Source organism: Sebastes fasciatus, chromosome 12 (genome assembly GCF_043250625.1).
Source record: "Sebastes fasciatus isolate fSebFas1 chromosome 12, fSebFas1.pri, whole genome shotgun sequence".
Taxonomy (NCBI): Eukaryota; Metazoa; Chordata; class Actinopteri; order Perciformes; family Sebastidae; genus Sebastes; species Sebastes fasciatus.
Window position 1 is genome coordinate 10,148,872 of NC_133806.1, and position 22,106 is coordinate 10,170,977.

At 39.9% G+C, this 22,106-nt stretch overlaps 1 protein-coding gene across 3 annotated transcripts in view; it reads left to right on the forward strand.

Annotated features, from left to right (window-relative positions):
* LOC141778671 (mannosyl-oligosaccharide 1,2-alpha-mannosidase IA) overlaps positions 1-22,106 on the forward strand; it is a 216,038-nt gene that overhangs the window by 113,985 nt on the left and 79,947 nt on the right. For all 3 annotated transcript variants that reach the window (XM_074653059.1, XM_074653061.1, XM_074653060.1), the window contains exon 4: positions 8,411-8,526. In XM_074653059.1, coding sequence (XP_074509160.1) covers positions 8,411-8,526 — 116 coding nt within the window. The remainder of the gene's footprint in view (positions 1-8,410; positions 8,527-22,106) is intronic.

Below are 22,106 nucleotides of genomic sequence, written 5' to 3' on the forward strand. Positions count from 1 at the left end.
AACGTTTGGTTCAGCATGGTAATCTTCACAAATGAACACCACTTTTATGGTTTTTGAAGCATAAATGCAATCACCAGAGGCAAAAAGCAAACGTTAGTCTAAAAACGAACTACACCACGGTCCCATGACTTCAACGTTACCACCGCTAAGCTAAAGGCGGACTAGTGTTCAGCGTGATAACGTTTGGAGTGGGATATTTACTAGCGTATTTTATATCATAGAACAATACTTTAAAGTTTCTTAAGTTTGTGTTAAACACAGACCTTATTTCAGGCTTCTAACCAAAAACACATTCAAAACTAATTTCCGGGTTTTACGACTCATTCCTGCAGCACACATTTTTTTAACTAGAACAGAATGGATTAAAATTTACAGTAAGGGGAGACAGGGATGATAAATGGATTTTTGAAGGCTACAATTAACTATGTTTCTCTAATTCCAGATCTGCATTTGAGTTTAGCTCATAATAATTTTAATATATGGGAACTTTAATTTTTACATGTATAATTTCTCACTGACAAACCTACAAACAGTGAGTTTTTAGCAGGTTACGAGTCATTGGTCCATCCAGCAGCCTGTTTTCTGCCACCTCGCCTCCCCTCTTCATCTTCCACTGCTGTTGTCTGGACAGCGGTGCTACATCACTGTCTCACACACAACACAGCGATGCATATTCCTTGAAGCAGGGTCAGCTTTCCTTAGCCTCAGGATTTACACAATGCCTCTCACTAAATAGACCTCCCCAAACAGCTCTGCCTCTTTGCCTGTCAGCTGCTCTTCCAGGCTCTCTTTAAAGACACCTCTTATTCTGCTCTATTACTTTAGATTCGATATCCTCAAAGGCTGATTGGAGAATGTGAGATATTTTGCAATTTGTCCCGTGTAAAGAGAACAAATTGTGCGGTCTTGAGTAAAAGCGAGGATTCAATTGAACATGTCTAATGAGACCCACGTATGCACCCTTTGTCTGTGAAGTGACTGGTAGAGCGGTCTTTACATTGATAATCAGCGGGATTAGTTTCCCCCCACTTACATCTTGTAGCAAGGATAGGATAGGATCTGAAAGTAGGGATCGTATATTTGCAGCTGCAGGAGAAGGTCTTAGTGCAAGTTCCCTCCGATAGTGGCACTGTCAGTTTCTGCTGGCTTATCTTTGGATGGTTGGCAAGCTGTTCAGGCCTTGCAGTCAGAAGTACTTTGGGGTTTGTTGGAATACCTGCAAACAGTCTGGGAGTTGGGCTGTCTTCTGAGCTGTCCCACCTCCTCCCTTCTTCATCTTCCACTGCTCTTGTCTGGACAGGGGTGCTATATCAATGTCTCACACACAACACAGCGATGCATATTCCTTGAAGCAGGGTCAGCTTTCCTTAGCCTTATGATTTAAACAACATGTCTCAGTAAACAAGCAGCTGGAAATGTATATAGACAAGATGAAAGCCCAGTAGTAAAGTAAACAAATTACCATTACTACGATAGCATCTCACTTGATCCTAAAAAAAATGTAAAATGGTGAAAATGTAGTCATCAAAGTGACATTAGAATAAATTTTTTTTCAAAAACTGAAACTTTTCAACTGAATTTAGCCCAGTTTTTTCAGACAAGCACGCATCTTTTCACCTGCAACTCACCGAACTTGTTGTGCAATACTGAATCAATTTTCAAAAACACTATAGATTTTGAATTAATCTCGTCGGCCTGCTGTTGGGGCCAGCTGCTATTCAATCTTTCAGATGTTGTAGTGGGCTCAGTTTTAATGCTAGAGTGAAGTGATGAAACTAGAAAACCTAAGGAATTCATTGGTACAAACCGTTTCAGATTTGCTTGTTGCGAAGGAGGAAAAACTGGCCTGGCGATTTTCACAGGTGTCCCTTGACTCCTCTGACCTCAAGATATGTGAAGGAAAATGGGTTCTATGGGTCCCCCCAAGTCTCCCCTTTACAGAAATGCCCACCTTATGATGATCCCATGAAGTTTGGGGCAAAAGCCATGCAGTTGTTTGCATGCAGTATGAATGTGTTATTTATGCCTATTCTAAAATTATGTATTTCTGGTGTGTTCTTCATACTATGACAGGATTCCTAAAACTAAATTTAAAAAATCTCAATATATCGCCTTGCTTACAGTACCGCAATATACAGCAATATATTGAATCGTTACCCCAGTATCATGATGCGTATCGTATCGCCAGATTCTTGCCAATACACAGCCCTAGTTATCATGGTTACAATAATAACCATTTTGAACGGTTGTGGTCATGGTTTCAGGAGCCCAGCGTTTAAATATGCATGAGTTAGAGCACATCCAGTTGATCCTCCCTCCTCACCTCTTATTGATTATTCTTGATTTATCTGACATCTGCTCCTCAAGGAGACTAAAGCACACAGTTGGCATTCAAGCCCTTTCAGAAAAGTCCATCTTGACTGATGGACATGACATTTCTCTCACTCTGTTTCTCCCTACCCTTTTCATGTTCTGCTCGCCTAATCCCACCTAATCCCACTCCCTCTAAACTCACTATCTTCTCCCCCACCGTTGTTCCGTTGGCGCTCTCCATCAAAAGTCCACTCACCTACAGAGTCATCTCCTTAGTGCACTTTATCTGCGCGGCTGACCGCGTGCCTCGAATAGCAAACGGCGAGATATCTTTAACATCACATAGAGACACCGGCTCGCTAACCCTGTCTCTCTGGTGCCAGGTAGCATTAGCGCTAACAAGACGCTCATGGCCCTGGCGATTGATAATTGGATACCGGCAACCACTGGTAACAGGGCAGTGTAATTAATGTGTCTGCATGAATTACATTCACTTTGATGACGATAACGGGGTGACTTATTGACCGCGTGTTTAATATTTTATTCCTTTGGCTGTTTGTGCCATGTGTCACAAGCTCAAATGGGAAATATATAGCTCTGATTTAACTCCTGTTTTCCCATGGGGGTGTATTAAAACATTCCATCTCTGAAATCACATTATTCTTATCTGGTTAACTCTAGTGCATCTTTAATGTACGCAGTCATTGGAATTTAAAATGAACATCAGATGGCATTTCAGGAATATCAGCATATAATTTGCATGCACATTGCACAGTGAATGCCGGTTAAATTAAATTAGAGCAGAAATGTTGCTTCTGAACTATCGCCTGCGGGATTAAATAAAGGAGTGGTTTACCCTAATACATACATATCAGTAGTGTGACTGTATCTCTGTGTGTGTGTGTGTGTGTACGTTTAGAGAAAGCGATGCCAGTAATATCACAACACACAAACGGGCTGCAGTGAGTGATTGATCATGCGGACTCTGGCCGTCTAATGTAACCCCCTGACCGACAATGACTGGCCTGTGACAGCCATGATAAATGAACATCCAGCAGCCAATGTCTCACTAATGGCTTTCCATGTACTCTGCTTGCCTACACACACACACACACACACACACACACACACACACACACACACACACACACACATGCACACATATCACTCATTCTTGTGCGCACTTCTCCCTTGCACATCTGTCCACTTAATTTCTACTTTCTGATATGGATGCTCAAAGGACATGCATGCCATGCACACTTTGAGCGGCAAGAATGTAATTCAATTAAATGAATGGTCCACGCTCATGTTTGACAGGGCTTAGTTATGTTATATGTATGTATGTACTGTACGTTATGTATATAAATTAGTTATATGTTAATATTGGCTAATTACTGTTTTCTGTCCTTCCTGCCTTTCTCTGATCTCTTGTCCTGACCTGACCCCAAAATTAGCTAATTAGCAGTGGGCAACCTCGGGTTCTGAGAAGTGAAGCCAATGCGGAAGTACCTTAAACTTGCATTCTTTCTAATAGCCAGCAGGGGGCGACTCCTCAGGTTGAAAAAGAAGTCTGATTGTATAGAAGTCTATGAGAAAATGAGCCTACTTCTCACTTGATTTATTACCTCAGTATACATTGTAAACATGAGTTAGCTTTAGCTTTGATGGACTGTGAGCCGAGTAGATGTTTATCAAACCCAAGACTATACTCCATGTGATGCATCGTGCAATAAGACGTGGGTCTTACCATGCATTCTTATTTGTTAAATCATTATCTGATGCATCCTCACTCTTATCAAAATGTATGTTATCAAAAAATATCAGAATGTGTTTTTTTTTTTTTTTTGGAGCCTTACTAAACATTAAATATTACACTAAATGTATTATGGACAAGATTAGAATGCACAAGAAGACCCTAAAGCATGTCAGTGTGTGCATGTTTATCAATCTTTATAAATACACAGTTGAACACACCTATCGCCCCGCTTTTCAGAGGATCCCTCAGGGCTCCTTTCATTTGTAGCAAAGGGCTACAGAAATAAATAGGGTCTTATACCATGGACGCTGAAGGAGAACACCATGATGGATTGATCCGCTCCATCTATCCTCTGAGTCAATCAATCATCTTAGCTTTGGTGCTGTTTTCAATAGGAATTTTCCACACTCGGCTGCTTTCCCTGCAGCCACAGAGAGCTACCTCAGGGGTTGGATAACCAGAGTGCATTAGATATCTGAATACACCCTTCTTCTCAGTTGTCACCGTCACTGTTTGCCATCAAAGAGAGATAAGGCTGCTCAGTAAGCAAACTAAAAGGACTCCTTTCCCACATGAAAGTTTGATTTCCTTCCATTGTAACATTAGCAGAAGCAGGAAGTCTTTCTGATATGATCCACCAACATACATCTGACCCTGCATACAGTACGGACTAGGCCAACCTCGGCAGATGGTCCTCTAGAGTTATGTAGACTACATGTGTCTTGCTTCAGGCTAGCACTGCCCTCTCGCTGACAATATGAGGTTAACTGCCAGCAGGCAAACTACAGCAGATGAGCTTTCAAAGGGTGGGGATGTGTTGTAAATGTAATCTGAATAGTCAAAGCCATGGCGCGGCAACCTTGTCGGGACCACAAGCTTGGTAAGAGGTACTGTAACAAAATAAGAAAAAGTTAACGAGAAGAAATTACTTTCTAGTAACGTAATGTGGCTTTAAGAGTGATTTGAAAGCACTTAAAGCTTCAATTTGTGTTGCTCTGCCTCTGACATTATTAATAGTACAGGGTTTATGGCTTATGCATATGGCACCCATAGCCCAGTAAAGCCATGTCATTGATCCCTGTCCTGCATGCCCTTTGGCATCCGGGTTAACCTCATTAGCTAATCTATGAAACTATGGAGATGAGGTGAAAGGTCAGTGGTGGTGAGAGTTTTTTGCAGCTACAGATGCTACATGTACAGCATGGCTTGTAGAGTGGATACTGATTAAGAATGATGTGGAGATGTTCATTGAAACTGACTTAAATAAACCCAATTGACAGTAAAGGAGTTTGATGTTAAAAGCTGTTAAGATCACTTCAGCTCTGCGCCGTTTGATTATAAAGGCAACAATTTGGAGCAGTGGAAATGAGTTGATCAGTTAACAGATAGAAGAGCATTCAACAACAGCTCATTATTTTCTGTTTATTGGTTTCACGGCATGAAAACAGCAGCAACGACCAAATAATTAATCGTTTGAGGCATTAATTAAGCAAAAAATGGTTACACTGCTTACACGCTCCATAAAAGTGTGTCTTTGTGGGTCTTTAGGGGGAGATAGCAGGTCAACATTATAATAACATTCACAACATTATTTATTTTTTTTGATAGCTTTTGTTACACACATTTGGTGCTAGACTTAACCCTTTTTTTTTTTAGCACTCTAGAATTGATAAAAATGATCAAAAAGTCCTCCAAAAAACACATTAACATACCAAGACTGTGAGGAACACCATAGAAGAAGCCATGCTGTGATTTGGTTTCAAAAACTTTACATTTTATGAAATTCCAAGACTTTTTAGGGACCCCAGTATACAGAAATATTCAGACCATTTTAGAATAGGCAAAAATAAAACATTTATACTGCATTCAAAAAACTGCATGGTTTTTACCCAAAACTGCATGGGATTAGTATACAGTGGGCAAGTCTGTAAAGGGGAGATTCGTGGGTACCCAAAGAACCCATTTTCATTCACTTATCTAGATGTCAGAGGTTAAGGGACCCCTTTGAAAATCGCCATGCCACAGCGCTATTTAGCCCCCTTACCGACAAGCTAGCATGGTTGATACCAATGGCTTCCTTAGGTTTTCTAGTTTCATATGATAGTATCAGTATCTTCACTCTAGCTTTAAAACTAAGCCTCTTAAAGACAGTAATGTCGGCCGGGATTGCCAGCAATCCCGCAGGTCTCAGAGGGTTCTCTGGCATTTGGACAGATGGTTGAAAAAAGGTGAAGATGTCACATTGGGCTTTGGGAACTTGAGTTTGGCATTTTTCACTATTTGACATTTTATAGACTGAACAACTAACTGATTAAACTATACAAAAAAATAATTATGTACATTTATGTACTGCATAATTTTGTACAACAAAGCAGAATCCGGAAAAAGTGGCAAGAGTTTTTGTCGCCCAAAGATACGCTTTTATGGCATTTGCATATTTGAGCTTTAACAATACTTCCTGATGAAAACTGAAGACTTTGATGTGCCAGGTTGCTGTGTGGTTGCATCAGATCAATCCAGCCATCTACTGTAAGCTACGTTATTCTCAGGGATGAACATAAAACATTTTCATCACTTCCTGTCTCATTTAACCAGGTCAGCTTCAACGCATTTTTTTTTCCAGTAATCTACAATTTGAGCCCCTGAGCAGTTTGATTCACAGTCTATTTAGTCACAGTTTCTTGTTATTAAACTTCCACTCCGCAATTTGCCCTTCAACTCTTTTACAGTAATTCATTAAAGATACTGTTTATCTTTCCTTTGTGCCGAGTCGTGTCTGGGAGGTACATCTGCATTTGCATAATATTTGGTCATATGAGAATGAAAATAGGCCATGCGATCTCTCATAAGGCCACCATCATGGAATAAACACCCCTTAGTATTTCTCATTTAGTTTATGAAAAGAAATGAATAGCTTCAAATGAGATTCATAAAGACTCATGCACACAGAGTAACTGCACACACACTGAGAGATTTTACTACGAGTGTGACATTTACACACAGAGTTAACAGAGGGAACACATACACCGAGTTTAATCCAGGAGCAGCTGCTAAATGTTTGCTATAATCAATGTGCATCACTTCTTTTTTTCCCCTCTGGTGGTTGATTCCTAAATGACTGGACTTTCATGTTACAGCACAGTGACTGATGCTTAGTAGCTGGTGCTTTTCATCTGGGCCACACAAAGCTGTTTCAGTATTATCGTTCAACATCACTGCAGCAATTAAAGAAGCCCGGCATTCGAGGGACTTTAATGTTTCACTTTGTATCACAGACGCTGTTAAGATAATGTTGCTGATCAGAACGTTAAAGGTTCGGGGTTAAATCTGAGTACTTATCTTACCTTTCAAGAACTTATGTAACAGTCAAGTTATGTCTGCTATTCTTTGTACTCACTACTTCATTTCCTTTTACAAGTGTTAGTAAAAACTCTTTTCAATTTGACATATTTGATGTAAAAACAAATCTGGTCTTTGCATTATGCAAGTGTCTACAAGGGAAGCACCATCTGGGTGGGTTCTCTCACCATCTCATGGATTAGTGATTGAAATACTGTAATTCAGCATCACTGCGATGCTCTGTTAAAACAAATACAGCCAAACACAACATGCTGTTAGCACTTTATCAGTTTGCAACTTTTACAAAACAGCTTAAAGGGGACATATCGTACTCATTTCCAGGTTTAAACTTTTATATTCTGGGTTTCTATTTGAACATGTTTACATGCTTTAATGTAAAAAAAAAAAAACGCATTATTTTTCTCCCACTGTCTTTCTGAATAAACCTGTATTCACACTCTGTCTGAAACGCTCCATTTTAGTGGAAAGTGTTGTGATCGACCCCAGTGGAAAAAACACAGATGAGTTTCCCTGATTCCTTGTCAATCATTGTTTGCCTGTTGCAGTTTGACAAGTTATCGTCCCTGCGGCTTCTCAAAGTTTTACTTTTTAAATGTTTTCACCTTGCACACTCCCCAAAATAGTAACACTTTATCTTACTTCCACCATTTAGCATATATAAGTTGCTTTTAAATAGTTAATACATACATAAAAAATACACTATAATGTAGCTGTGAGCAAATAAAACAACATTACAAGTGGTAATTACTGAATCCTTCAACAGCTATAGGACGTATGCCAACCAGCACATCATCATATATCATTACAGCTGTTATACTGTGATATAAAGCCTTTCCAAAAACAAAAGCACAGGTCAAATTCAGGCTTTTAGTGTGAAATGTCCTGCCTATATATGATATAAATGAAGAGTTTAAAACATTTCTCTTGAGCCAGGCGTCTGTTTGAATAGGCACTAAATCAATTGTCTTGTGCATTATGCAGGTGGCCTGAGAGGAGCCTCCATCATTGACTCACTGGACACTCTCTATATTATGGGACTGATGGAAGAGTATAACGATGCCAAGGAATGGGTGAAGACCAGCCTGGACCTAAACTCGGTAAGAAACCTTGACTAAGTGGACAGTTTGTATGTTTATCATGTGTTTTTAACTCACTTTAAAGTCTCAGTTAGCTCATGGGTAACAACTACATTAAGATAATGATGTATTCAGCAGTGGCCGTGCATGCTGGATCGATTTTAAGCAGTGCTATTGTGCTTTAACACCAACATTGTGTCCACTGAGTTTGACAGTTTTCCAAAGCTCAGGACATTCCAGCAGGAATCAAAAGCGCCCTGTGTGGCCGCCGGCCACGCCGTGTTACCGGCTGATGGGATTCTGTGCCTCTCTGAAAGGTCTCTGTGGGGCAGAAAATGAGATAGATAAAAGAAAGAGAGGAGGGGAGGGGTCAAAGGGATGTTTTTTAGATAGAAAAAAATGGAGAGGCAAAAAGAGGCCATGGCTCTTTCATTGAACAAGTCTGTAATGACGGGTTGCCAGTTGTGATATCATGTTGGGATGGAGTGGAAGCTGAATAGAGTGCCAACCAGGACAGGTTTTTGTGTAGTTTGCTGCCAGCAGTCAAGTGCCAGTTTGTCGGTGGTTTTGCAGATAGGAAAGTTCATTTCTGGGCCACCTCACGGTCACTTTTTCCACCAGTTGTAATAAAGTGTGGTTTATACGTAATGGCGTGTAATTACACGAAGCTTCCAAACTCGACTATGTCATTATGACTGTCAACATCGTCCTGTAGACGCTAGGCAATAATTACACCAATTCCCTGCCTGTTATGACAAGGTGTCAGATGCCTCCACTTTGAAAAGATTTTGTTTGCTGACAAAATTTGCCTCAATTAGAATTTAAAAACACCTATTTATGCCGGGTTTATTGTTAAGAAAACAATCCTGATTATATTTCGCACAGTGTGGCAAAGTGGACATGATGCCCCCAGTACATTTTAACAGCACGCCATTGTGTGGAAATAGATATTATCAAGCCAAGCATTGTACACGCATATTTATTCCAGTGGGGAGCGGCTCCAGTGTATAATCAGGGCTAAAGCACACTAACAGAGTGTTTATAATGATCACCGGCAGTTTTGAGGCCGTAAAGAATTCACAGTGAGCGTTAATTTCATCTACACATCAAAGAGAACCCTCAGTTTTCAGATACTATGCTTCTCGCTCATGGCACAAACGCACACATATCCATATACATATACAGCTCGGTCGCACGAAAAGGGAGTATAAATGACACGATAATTTGCAAGGCTTTTAACGTGTATTTAACGTGCTTTTGGCGTGTCATTTGTACGGCATGCAGTCTGTATTGTCTGCAATGTAAATGCATTTGCATAAATATGCTACGCTCAGAGCTAGTGATGTAGAATAAAATGTGAGAGAGACTTCTTATGGTGGGTGGATGGGGAGATGGATGTGTCCAACAAACACAGGACTTTCAACCAGGAGGTTTGTGCTTTGTTTTGTAAGCTAAGCTAGTGATGTTTGTGACGTGTTTTTTAGTGACGTTTACGCCGTGTTTTCCATACTATGCTACGTTCTTTCTGTACGTATTTTACTTAGTTTACGTACTTATTTTAAGCCCAACCATGACGTTTTTTCCTAAACTTTACTAATGCCGGGTACACACTATACAAGAATCAAGCCGATTTTGGGCCAGATTCCCCCCTCGCAACAATCGTCAGCAAAGCTCCGATCTTTTGATGGTTCTAAAGATTATCTTTCCAGATATTCCTGTAGTGTGAGGTATGTTAAGAGTGCTTTTTACATCCCCTGATCGGTTCGGAAGTCCATCGTGGCCGCACAGAATTCAAATTGTAAATAATAAACATGTTCAATATTTACGATCGGATATCCTGTTGTGTGTGGGGAACCCCGAGGACAGCCAAGAGCCGAAGGATATGTTCTGATGTCCTGATTTTATCAAAATGCTTCTCAAGGAAATCCATTCAGCAGCATAAGAGCAACTACTAGGAAAATGTAGCACATGAACTCAATAATATTCTCATTATTTAAACCCAAACTACAGACATTTCTGCTCGTTTTTAATGAAAGGTTATTGCCATATGAGGGGGATCAGTTTTGCATTTTGATTGTAGATTTTATACTAGTATTCGATAAGTAAAATGTGCATGTGTACAATGTGGTTTGTAGATCTACTCCACCAGCCAAGCTTTGTTTTCTATTTGTTGCAGATCTTTAAATTCTTTTAGATTAAATTAATTATATTTTACACAATTCATGCATTGTCCCCTTTCTAATGTCTTCATTTGTCTTTGGGTCAGTGCTTAGTTGTGCACGAGAAATCCTGTTTTGTGACAGTGCCTTATTATCAAATTTAGCTTCCTGGTAATAACTGGTTGATCTGCTTTTTATTTTAGGGATTTTGGTGTATTATTAGGAATATTCTCCCCAGATATTGGATAAAATCAAACTTCAAAAAAAGTTGTTAATATCTCTAAATTAGTAATTAATTAATTCAATCACAACATACTTGGTGTACACAAGGGGTATATAAACAACACCTGGTCAACCACATACCCCAGTGGTGATTTTATCTTACTAAACTTTTATCATGAGTCTCACTTTTGTTCATGTGATCTCTGCTCCATGCCGTATGCTCCACAAAATCAGAATCTGCCAAAAATATGTTTATAAATAAGAAAAATGATAATTGGACCAAAGTAACTTTTCTCATGGTCTTGGCAAGCTGGAAAAATTATGCTTTATTTATATTGGTCAGATATTTTGTTATAAATCTGGTGTTTATGCCACAGGTCTCTTCCTCGGAAGGCATGGCAGCGTTATCCAACTTTTTTTCATATAATATTTTATTGTTTTATATATCTATTGTATAGAAAGGCACAGGGTTGCCCCCTCTTAGTCAATTAGTAGACTAATATGTTGTTTTGGTCTTCGTCAACTAAGATTTCTTTAGTCATTTTTTATGCTTTTTTCATGCTGACTGACTTTTCAAAGAAACTTATGAGCACATCTCTGGTAAAAACAAGATTTAAAGTGGTGCTTTTGTGTGATTCTTTGTGGAGAAACTCCATTTTACAGATCTGTCGATTAAATCAACTTATCGATTAGTCGACAAAATCGTATGAGTGTTAGTCGACTAAGAATTTCTTCGGTTGAGGACAGCCCTAGAAAGGCACATACATAAGCATAAGTAAAAGTAAAGGGGGAGGGATGCATGCACACACACAGGGATTTTCATGCGATACTCATTGTTTGTAATTACATGACAATGCTACCAGACACAGTCACACTGCAAAGTAGCTTGTTAGATTCATCTGTTCAGGCCTGTCTGTCATTTAGAGCTAGACACATAGTGTCAGCTGCTCTGTAACTTGTTAGCAGTGAAACAAGGACAGACAACATCATACAGATATGACAGAATTTTCAGCAGGTTTCTCTTCCTAGCAGGAGGCTCGGACATCAGCAGCTTTCACACAACTTTGTTCTTTCTGCGGTAATTAAACCAAACACGATTGCTGAATTCTCCACTTTTATTCAGATTTCGACTAATGGGTCTGGTAAAGCAGGAGCAACAGGTTTTACAACTCTGTGCCAAGTGAACAAAATTGCATTCTTTGAATTGCATCTTGACCATATGACTTAAAAACAAACAGCAAGCTCCCGATGCAGATCCTGACGAGCTGCTCAGCAGACAGACTGGTCCAGTTTGGTGGCAGAGCCAATTACCAAGACAAGAGAAGCTCCAGAATGTTTCAGGCAGTTCTACGTAGCTTTTGGCATATTTTTCCGCAAGCTGTTGTTGCATAAAGCTTGAGGAAGTAGTTGGCATTGTCGCAGCCAATTAGCATTATGGAGGAGGTGGGGGGGTTCTTGAGTCTGACATGCTATACAGTACGTAGCTCTATTATGATGATCTTCTATCAATGGTTTGGTCAGTGCTGTATCGCTTTTGAGTTGTGGTCCAGCAGTACTTGTCCTCTGGCTGGCCATCAAACCTGATCTCATTTAAGAGAGAGTAATGAAGAGTGATTAATGACGTCTTCTATATTGGATTGTATTTTCTCATGTCGCCTCCCAAATGTTATTACTCCTCCTCCTCCTACTCCGCCTCCTCCTCCTCCCCCTCCTCCTCTTCTTCTACTCTTTCACTCACTTATTTCAACTCTCTCCATATCAGTTATTGTCTGGTTCAGCACTTCTCTCGCATCATCAGGAAATGTATGAGATTAGTGTGCGATAAAACGACACATTGGGAATAGATCACACTGATCATTTTACTCAAACCATCCGTCTTTTCCGGATTTCATCTACTTTCATTCATTCTCTTGTAGTTTAAATACACTCATACAGGCATGGACAGATCTCCTATCATCAGGGTGTTGTGATTGGTTTATTGATGGACATGGGCGAAGAGGAGTATTCAGTATTTGTTCTCTACATTCGTGGTATGGAGGTTTTATGGGATTTGTAGAGGGAAAAAATTGGTTTAATGTACATAGAAAAAAACACGAAGGAGAGGGGAACAAAGCACACATTACCTGGATTGTTACGGGTCATGAACCTTTGAGATGACTCACTCAGGAGTCCATGGAGGACTGAGGCCAGCCACATGCAGCTTGAAGGAGGAAAAACAGGAAATAACAACACAAAAGTACAAATAATACCATTCAGACCATTATTTTTATTCCACAACACTACAAACTCCTATTATGGGCTGCAACTCTCAAGCCTGTCATCATTCATAGACGCTAGATGCAACTGTAATTGATTTGCAACCCTGTCAGGCAGTCCGTCCACTGGGCTTATTGGTTAATCATAAGAAAAGATGAGAAACTTTTTGTTCTCGTTAGCAATGTTGTAAGAGTCTGTTCTGTCTGAAGCACTGAGCACACAGACTGACACCTGGGATGTGATTATCAAGTAGTTTGTACAGGTTTTTGAGATGAAACGATTAGTCAATAATCGATTGTCTATGTTGTATTTTCATTATGTTGTTACCCTTTTCACACAACATCTATTGAACGTCTGTCCATCCTAGAAGAGGGATCCCTCCTCTGTTGCTCTTCCTGAGGTTTCTTCCATTTATTTCCCTGTTAAAACATTTTTTGGGGGGGATTTTTCCTTGTCCGATGAGAGGGTCGTACTGTAAAGGACAGACGGTGTCGTATCCTGTACAAATCGTAAAGTCCCCTGAGGCAAATTTGTGATTTGTGATTTTAGGCTATACAAATAAAATTGTCTTGACTTGACTTGATTGGATTAGTGCAGTTAGAATTGGCAGCTATTTTAATGGTCGCTGGCATTGCTCATCTTATAAGTAATGCCAAAAATGCACTGGTTTCTATGGACCTGTCTTTGGGTTTGGGACTGTTCATCAGACAAAACAAGTAATTTGAATACGACAACTTTGAGAAATTGTGATGTTATTTTACTTTTATGTTTAAGCATTTTATTGACCAAATGTTTGATCATTGAATCGAGAATCTAATCTGCAGATTCAACTTAATTGAAAATAATTGTTAGTTGCTAACCTTGCACAGCAGCTGGATTCTCGCAATGTCACAAGGCTCACGCGAGAATCACAGGATCAAAAGTCAAACAAAAATCCACCTTTTCAGGCTCCAAGTAATACGTTTGTGTCTGGAGCGCCAGACCACGGACCAATCAGTGATCCGTGAGGAGCTACTGTAGCTACTGGCGTGGCTTAGGTGTGTGAGACCCAGTGAGACCATAGCGTGAGACGACGCGGAGAGGCGACTGTTCCTTCTAAACGACAGTGGTGGCTTCTGAAGAGGTTAGAGTAGATGCTGCAATGGCATCAGTTATATCAGAACTGGAGAGTATTTGTTCATTGTAAGAAGAGCAAAGTACAGCACTGAACATGTAAAGTATAGTGATGTTTTCACCTTCAGTTAGTTTCGCTTTCGTTAGTTTGATTGACAGATGGTTCATCCCTTTTCTAAACAGTTTCCAATGACGGCTTCTCAGATAGTTCTGGGAAACAAACCATCTGGCGCGTCAGGTTACTTAGTTGCTGCTTTTACTGGTTTTGTGGATGTTGTTTTGCTGATGGCTTGTTGAAGCTGTACTTTCACTGAAAAAGGTATTTCATAAAAATATGTGTAATTTATATGTAAAGTATTTTTCAACTTGTTGATGGTTTAGCCTGTAGGCTACAGTACAGGTGCACCATGGGACTCAAAGGCTTTGTTCTTGTTATATTTTCAGCAGACAAAATTTAAGCATTTTCTATTTATTTGTTAGTCTGCCATGTGACATTACCCTGCAGGCTGACTTTAGGCTGTCGACAGAGCATTAAGGGACATTAGTAGTATTTCAGGTAACTTAGTGGTATCCTCCGTGGTAATGTTTTGTATTTGCTGTCACACTGAACTTGTTCAGAAGTGTGCGCATCTCTCTCAGTGAAAATCTCATCTATTGTGATTTTACAATTGCGGCTGTTTATAGATTAAACGGTCCCCCTGTGTGTGTCTCTTGATGATTCCCATGAAGCCTCTTCAGAGTAACTAGCAACACGCACCGGCAATAACTCCACGGTGAAAATCTCCTGAGCCAAACCGGGCCGGCAAAGTGACTGGATAATTAGCACAATCAGGCCTATAATTCCACATCTCAGGCGAGACTCAAGTGAGTGTGAAGTCTCGTGGGCGTCATTGGGAGAGACGGAAAAAAGGAGCTGTGTTTGTTTTTGTTATGATCCTGCTGTATTTTTCTACCCGTGAGCGATTCAGGAGTGTGGATGTGAAAGCAGCGTGTCATTACACGGGGCAGACACAGTTTTTAGCCACACTAGCAGCGTGGTGGTTGGTTGGTCCAACACTTTGGTCCCAACCTGGGAACCCATTGGTCATCAGTCTGACGACGATAAGCCTCTGGGGGCAAAGTGCTATATTTCTGGGGTCCCGTTGTAGCCAGTGGATATCTGGACCAAGACTTCCTTTTCCGTGCACATTATTTACACTCCGATTAGCAACTTGAGATGCGAGACTGGAGTTGGAGTTGAGAGACGACGTGTACGACCGGACTGTTTCACAAGTAGCCAGTTTACAAGCTAATTTTAAACCAATTAAAAGCTAAATCATAATCAGACGATAGCCGGTGGGTTCACAAATTGCATTTCGAGTAGGGAGGCACCAATACCTGATCGGATAGCGGGCCGATACTGACTCAAATAGCTGGATCGGGTATCGGTGACAATGGGGCCAATCTATTCAGTTCAATTCTATGTTTATGTACCATGTACATTATATAATGGAATTTTAATTCCTGTTTACATTTTGACCAATTTGTTGCTACATTGGATTAGGTTGAAGAAGTTGCTGGTGTACAATTTATTATTTGAATAATCAATAACAATTCAGATGCCAAAATCTTGTCCCGTCGCCTGCAGATTCTTTGTGTGAATGCAGAATCTGTTTAAAGAGATTACTTTGGTCAAGACTAAAATATCTCAACAGCTACTGGATGGATTGCCGTGAAATTCTTTACAGACCTTTGTAATAACCAGAGGATGTATCCTGATGAAATTTTCCTCCGCTATGCGGTTCATATTTTTGGTTTTGAGTGAAATGTCTCAACAACTATTGGGTGGATTGCTGGGAAATTTGGCACAAACATGCATGTACTCCTTTTTGGTGATTCCTTAAATGTTCATATACTTTACATCATCAGGTCAAAATTTCCATTCTGTCAAATACATGCAAAATTATTTACATCCCATCATCCTCAGCTGAACCTTGTATGTCAACATGCTAAACTAAGATGGTAAACGTGATGACAGTGCTGAAATGTGAAGAAAAGCGCAGTAGGGGCCGTGTCAGTAGCGGAATGAAGCAGAATATCGTAGTATTTTCTTGAAACTGTGGTGGAAGTTGTACACACATCATCCCCCTGCAACATCCCAGAGTGGAAAAACAATCCCTCAAATCTCCCTGTACAACACCTCCATCAGCTCGAGATGTCGGTATGCAGTACAAAATGCCTGCATTAGCTTGAGGTCTCAATTTCATTACAATCAAATAAACTTTGCAGCAAGATAAAGCATTTAGATTAAAAATAGCTCTGGCGTATTTATCAGTGCTGTTATAATCCAGATGTAATTGACTTTTTGGTAGAATGAGCGCAGATACATCGCTCATTGTTGTTGCCGTTAATCTGTTGAACGTCAGAAGGATGCTGGGCCCAGAGGCCGGAGAGAACTTACAGACTTCCACACTAGACACACTCCTTTGAGTGAAAGTTTGGTGACAGAGTAGTAGACTTGTGAGGGAGAGGAACTTCGTCACATCGTTTCAGAGATTGCCAGCAGCATTTCATCAACTACTGAACAATACAGTGCGTGTACCGAACCACGACCCACACGCATAACACCGCTGGAAATGGAGAGAAATGTATCAGTAACTATTTCTGGCATAATTGTTGAAGAAAAAAAATGTTGACTGAGTTCAACTCTGCATACGCCTCAGGCAAATATAAAGCGTGTGTAGTTATCATCCTAAAATATTTTGAGCAACCAAACATATTCATACTTTTTTTTTTTTTTACTTATTTCCATGATACTTTTTGAGGCATATAATCAGCATCTGGCCATTCTCATCCATATTTTGTATCTCAAAGCTTGTGAATGAGCCTGTTTTCAGTTGTTAATTAGTTGTTTTCTACATGTACGCTCACATTTGAGGACAAGATGAAGTGACATCAGTTGGTAACAAGAAGACCTGGAGCAAGGTTGATGATTACCTCTGCAGAGCTGTTTTTTTGACCCTCGATGACCTCCTGTCTGCGCTAAACGAGACCCAACTCGCTCCCAGTGATGCGGGCTTCTGAGGAAAAGTTGTGTAATTTTACGGTGCTGGGAGATGCTTCAGTGAAGACGCCGTGCCCCGGAGCTGAGGTCAAGCTGAGCTGACATTCTGTCTCAGGATGTGGAGGGCAAAGGACATTTTGCGTGGGTGTTTCATCATTACGGATATTTACCAGCATGTTTTTATATCATTCATGCACATTCTCCCTGTGGACTCATTTGGCACAGGCAAAAAGACACGAGAGACATGATACTAGGATGAGGAATGGAGTTTGCAGATTGAAAAATATCAATGAATGACTTCAGGTGTTGATGTAAAAAATGCCTTGAGTATTTTGAGACAGAGATTTCTATGAAAAGCTACTGAGTTGCACCATAAAAAACTTACAGTAGCAGCTTGGTAGTGCTATGGTAAAGTGTAAGACTTAAAGCTGCTATAATCAGTATTATGTACTAACAATGGATTAAACAGTGTTTTGTGGAATAAGTCACTTGAATCTGCAGAGTATTGTTACCTGACTCTGCAGCTCCCATCAGCTCTGCGAAGCATTTGAGTGGCTTTCAGCTTATTGTTTTGGTTTTATGGCCCACAGTTTACCGTTTTTGCTTTACTCTCAACGTCTATAGCCAAAGCAGGCAGCTGTATGAATGCAAGTCCATTTACTATATACCTGCACAGCACCAAACAGCAGAGAGACAAAGTTAGCGACTATTTGTTCAAAACATATTGGAGCATTTAGCAGCTAAAGAGCGAGATATTTCTCTCAGGAGTTGGAGGGCAAAACAGGGCTAAAACAATCAATTTGAAGATCTCACCTTGGGCTCTGGGAAATAAGTCAGGGGCATTTTTCATTACAGTTTTTAGATTTAAGTATTAAGCTACTAATGGGGAAAAATATCTGTCATATAAGTTGCAGCCCTAACACAGTTAAAAACAGGACACGATAGACTTCTAGATTCACCACAGGGACCTCCTGTTAAGAAAATAATGTGATTAGATTTCGGAGCGCCTTCCTACATAAATCTGCAAATGAATGCTGTTTCATTCTCATACCACTGACGTTATATGAAAACAAATACATTGAGACAGAAATGTTCATAATTTATGCATTAATTAGCTCAGTTAACGACCTCGTCTACATAACAGAGCGATTAATATATCAACCTGAAAACAGCGGGACATTAGGCAGCACAAGTGCCTCTTTTTTTTCTTGTCGGCAGTTTGGGGGAGCGAGCAGCCTCCAGCGCCGCTCAGACAAAGTGAAGGATGTGGCTCAGTCAGCAAGGCCAAATACAGTGGGAGGCATACAGTATGATGAGCGACACTTACACACCGAGTCAGGAAGAAGGAAGATGGACTGCAGTGGGGTGAATAATAATGGCAGAGTGAGAGCGTAGCAAACGTCCCACGAGACCCGAGCATTATCATAGAGGACTCGGTGGGGAGCTGCTGCATCCCCCAGGAGACAGCAAAGACCTGTACACAGAACGCTGCTCTCCTGATTTTGCATGTGTATTTTTGTGGATGCATAGAGAGAGCATCAAAAGACGAAGACTAGCTCTGAAAATAGACAGATGCAGATAGACAAATATTCTGGGTTGCGGAGGATGTGAGGGGAAAAGATGGAAGGGGTGATGGGCTGGGTTGTAATTCAGCTGTAATTCATCACTCCTGCATATTTGATTAATTATTCAGCAGGCTGTTAATTTACAATTTAATGCATTTAGTGGAGATGTTTACATTCTGTTTTTGGTGTGCACGTATATATTTCAGAATGTTTAAGGAGATGTAAGGCACTGATTAATCACTGGAATTTAAAAGATGAGTGTTATCAAAGAAATAAAATGTGAATCATTACCTGATGAGATCTTAATGCCTCTCTGCTCGGACCATTTAATCCAAGTTTATTGGTCTGGGATGGGAATAGGTGTTCACTGAAGCATCTTGCCCCAGCTTGCAAAGATGCATCATGGGAATGTAACAAGAGTGGAGCAGTCGAGTAAAAGAAAAAAAAGAACTTGATGTATCGAGACTGATAACCATTACCGTCTAATGTCTTGTCAGTTAAAATGCCATTTGAAAAATCAGAAACAGTCACTTTCCATTTCAAATTACCGCCATGAATAAAGGCTTCAGAAAATGAGACACGACTCACTGATGGTTTGATCGTTGGCTGAACAATTAAAAGGAGCTTCTCACAAGTTCTTTTTGATTACTTTAATTATTTATTTTATTCGTCATTAGGGTGAGCTCAAAGAATAGTAATAAAATGAAATGGGAACATCAGTCTCTTGGAACATGCTAATATAATGTAATGATAGACGTCTACTGAAAAAAAAAAAATCATTAACTCCACTGGATAAGCCTCTTAGGACCGCCATAGCCCCCGCCATTTAACGTTGTGGTTCCAAAATTGGAACTATTACGTCATTGTGTATGATATGTTTCCCTCCTGCCCAGACTTTTCCTAATTCTGCACATGCATGTATTGCCATATTAATTGACTAACATTTAGAAAACCAAAATAGATGGGTTTTTGATAGGGCTGTCAATCGATTAAAATATTTAATCACAATTAATTGCTTGATTGTCCATAGTTAAAAATTATTATTTTTAATTAAATAATTATTTAAAAAAAAAAAATGTATCCGTTCAAAATGTACCTTAAAGGGAGATTTGTCAAGTATTTAATACTCTTATCAACATGGGAATGGGCAGATATGCTAGCTTTATGCAATTGTATATATATATATATATATATATCATATATATATATATCATTCATGATGTTTACATTATTATTATTAATAACTTACAGAAACATTGCATGCAGTTCACCGTCTCTTTCTTTCAGCGAGCGACGCGGCACTCCGTCCTCTCTGTAATTGTCTCAGTCTTCACTCGAAAAGTTAAAATGTATTGAAAAAAAGGTAGATGTAACCATCGAAACATCGAAATATTCAGCTTCAATCCATATTTTTGGGAATTTAGCCTTCGGAAAAAAAAACATTTTGTTCAGTTGCATAAGTTTTTAAAGCGATCTTAAAAATGCAAATATCACAATATCAATATAACACAATTATGTAAAGTGTCACCACACTCTGTAGCTTTGTAGGCCAGTGTATTTCAACTCTGATTAAACAATTTAATAATATAGTGTTCGTATCACACACTCTTTACAGATAGGTCGATGTCACCCACCTAAATATTGAGTTGTGTGGGCTCATCATTTGTGAGGTTCCCTCTTTTTTGGCATGAAGTTGAGAGCTCCCCTCTCCATCAGGGAAGGCTGTTTAGCATGCTCCAGAGGTTAGCGGTCATTAACGCTAATGTTGGAGACCACTCTCACAGCTTGGACGCTGATCAAGACCATAATTACTGTACTGTGAAAAAAAGAAATGAAAAACCAGTCGCAGCTTTCTGTCCTGAAAGTAGCTGGGTGGAGACGAGCAGCCTGGGGGAAACTCCTTTCAGCAGAGGCAGCAGCAGCAGCAGCTTCGAGTGTGCAGCATGCTAGACTGACGAAGATTAGAGTAGCAGGATCTAATTGGACCCTTTCATGATTTCTCCATGTTAATTAGCGACGCTAAGTTAAATCACAGCCTTAAGTGTGAATCACCAGCTCTGGTCGGAGAGGCAATCATCTGCTTAATTTTATCATTGGTTCATCGGATCGAATTTTTTTCTGTGCACATCAGTCTAATTTGGCTTTTGAAATGTGGGAGCCGGTCCAAACCTGGATCGAGTCATCTGCCCAGTGACAATGATGCCTCTTTATTAGCAGTAAATCATTACATTAGCGTCTGAGCAGGACACACCACTGGGCAACCGTCTACTCGGCTCCTTGGCACACAGCAGCACGACAGCCATGCCAATCAGGCTCATGTCCCATGCAAATCTGGGCTGAGTCCGACGGCAATCTTTGCCATGGCTGTTGAATACTCATCAACAGAGGAACCAGCATCAAACACTGTCAGAAACATTGGATGGTGCTGGTGAAGCAGAACACCTACAAGGTACGACAGCAATGTACCCGAGGAGTCATTACACTCATTAATTAATTTCCCTCTCTGCCGTGGCTCCTCCTGCACAACAATTACATCACATTGAACAATTAAAATGCAAATTTGTCTTCTAGTATCGTGCATATTTTAAATATTTGAAGCATTGTTAAATGACAGTCGTCTGTGTTTGAGCCTTTTTTCGTTTAAGTGATCTACTTAACCTGTTTGGAAGTTTCTAGAGTTGTCCACGACCAAAGAAATTCTTAGGCGGCTAACACGATTTTGTTGAATAATGGATTAGTTAATTTAATCGACAGATCTGTAAAACTGAGTTTCTCCACAAAGATCACAAAAAAAGCACCACTTTAAATCTTGTGTTTACCAGAGATGTGCTCATAGGTTTCTTGGAAATAAGTCATTCAGCATTAAAAAAAGAAAGAAGATAAAGAAAATAAAGAAATCTTAATTTACTAAAACCAAAACGACCGATTAATCGACTAAGAGGGGCAGAAATTTAGGCTCATTTGAACAATTATACATTGTTGTATTTTAGTTCTGGTACGGGTTTGTGGTCACACTGACTTTTTACACCAATAGAATGGGGGGTATTACCGTGGGATCTTGTCTCACACTTTTAAATGTACTTAATGAACTACCAAAGCACACAGAGTAGGATACAAACACACCAGATCACAGTTGTAACTGCTTTTGACTGTCTGATTGGTCAGGGAAAATTAGGTGTAAGAAAATATTGTATATGGCGACATTATGTTTTGTGATACTGTATCGATTCTCCAAAACACTGC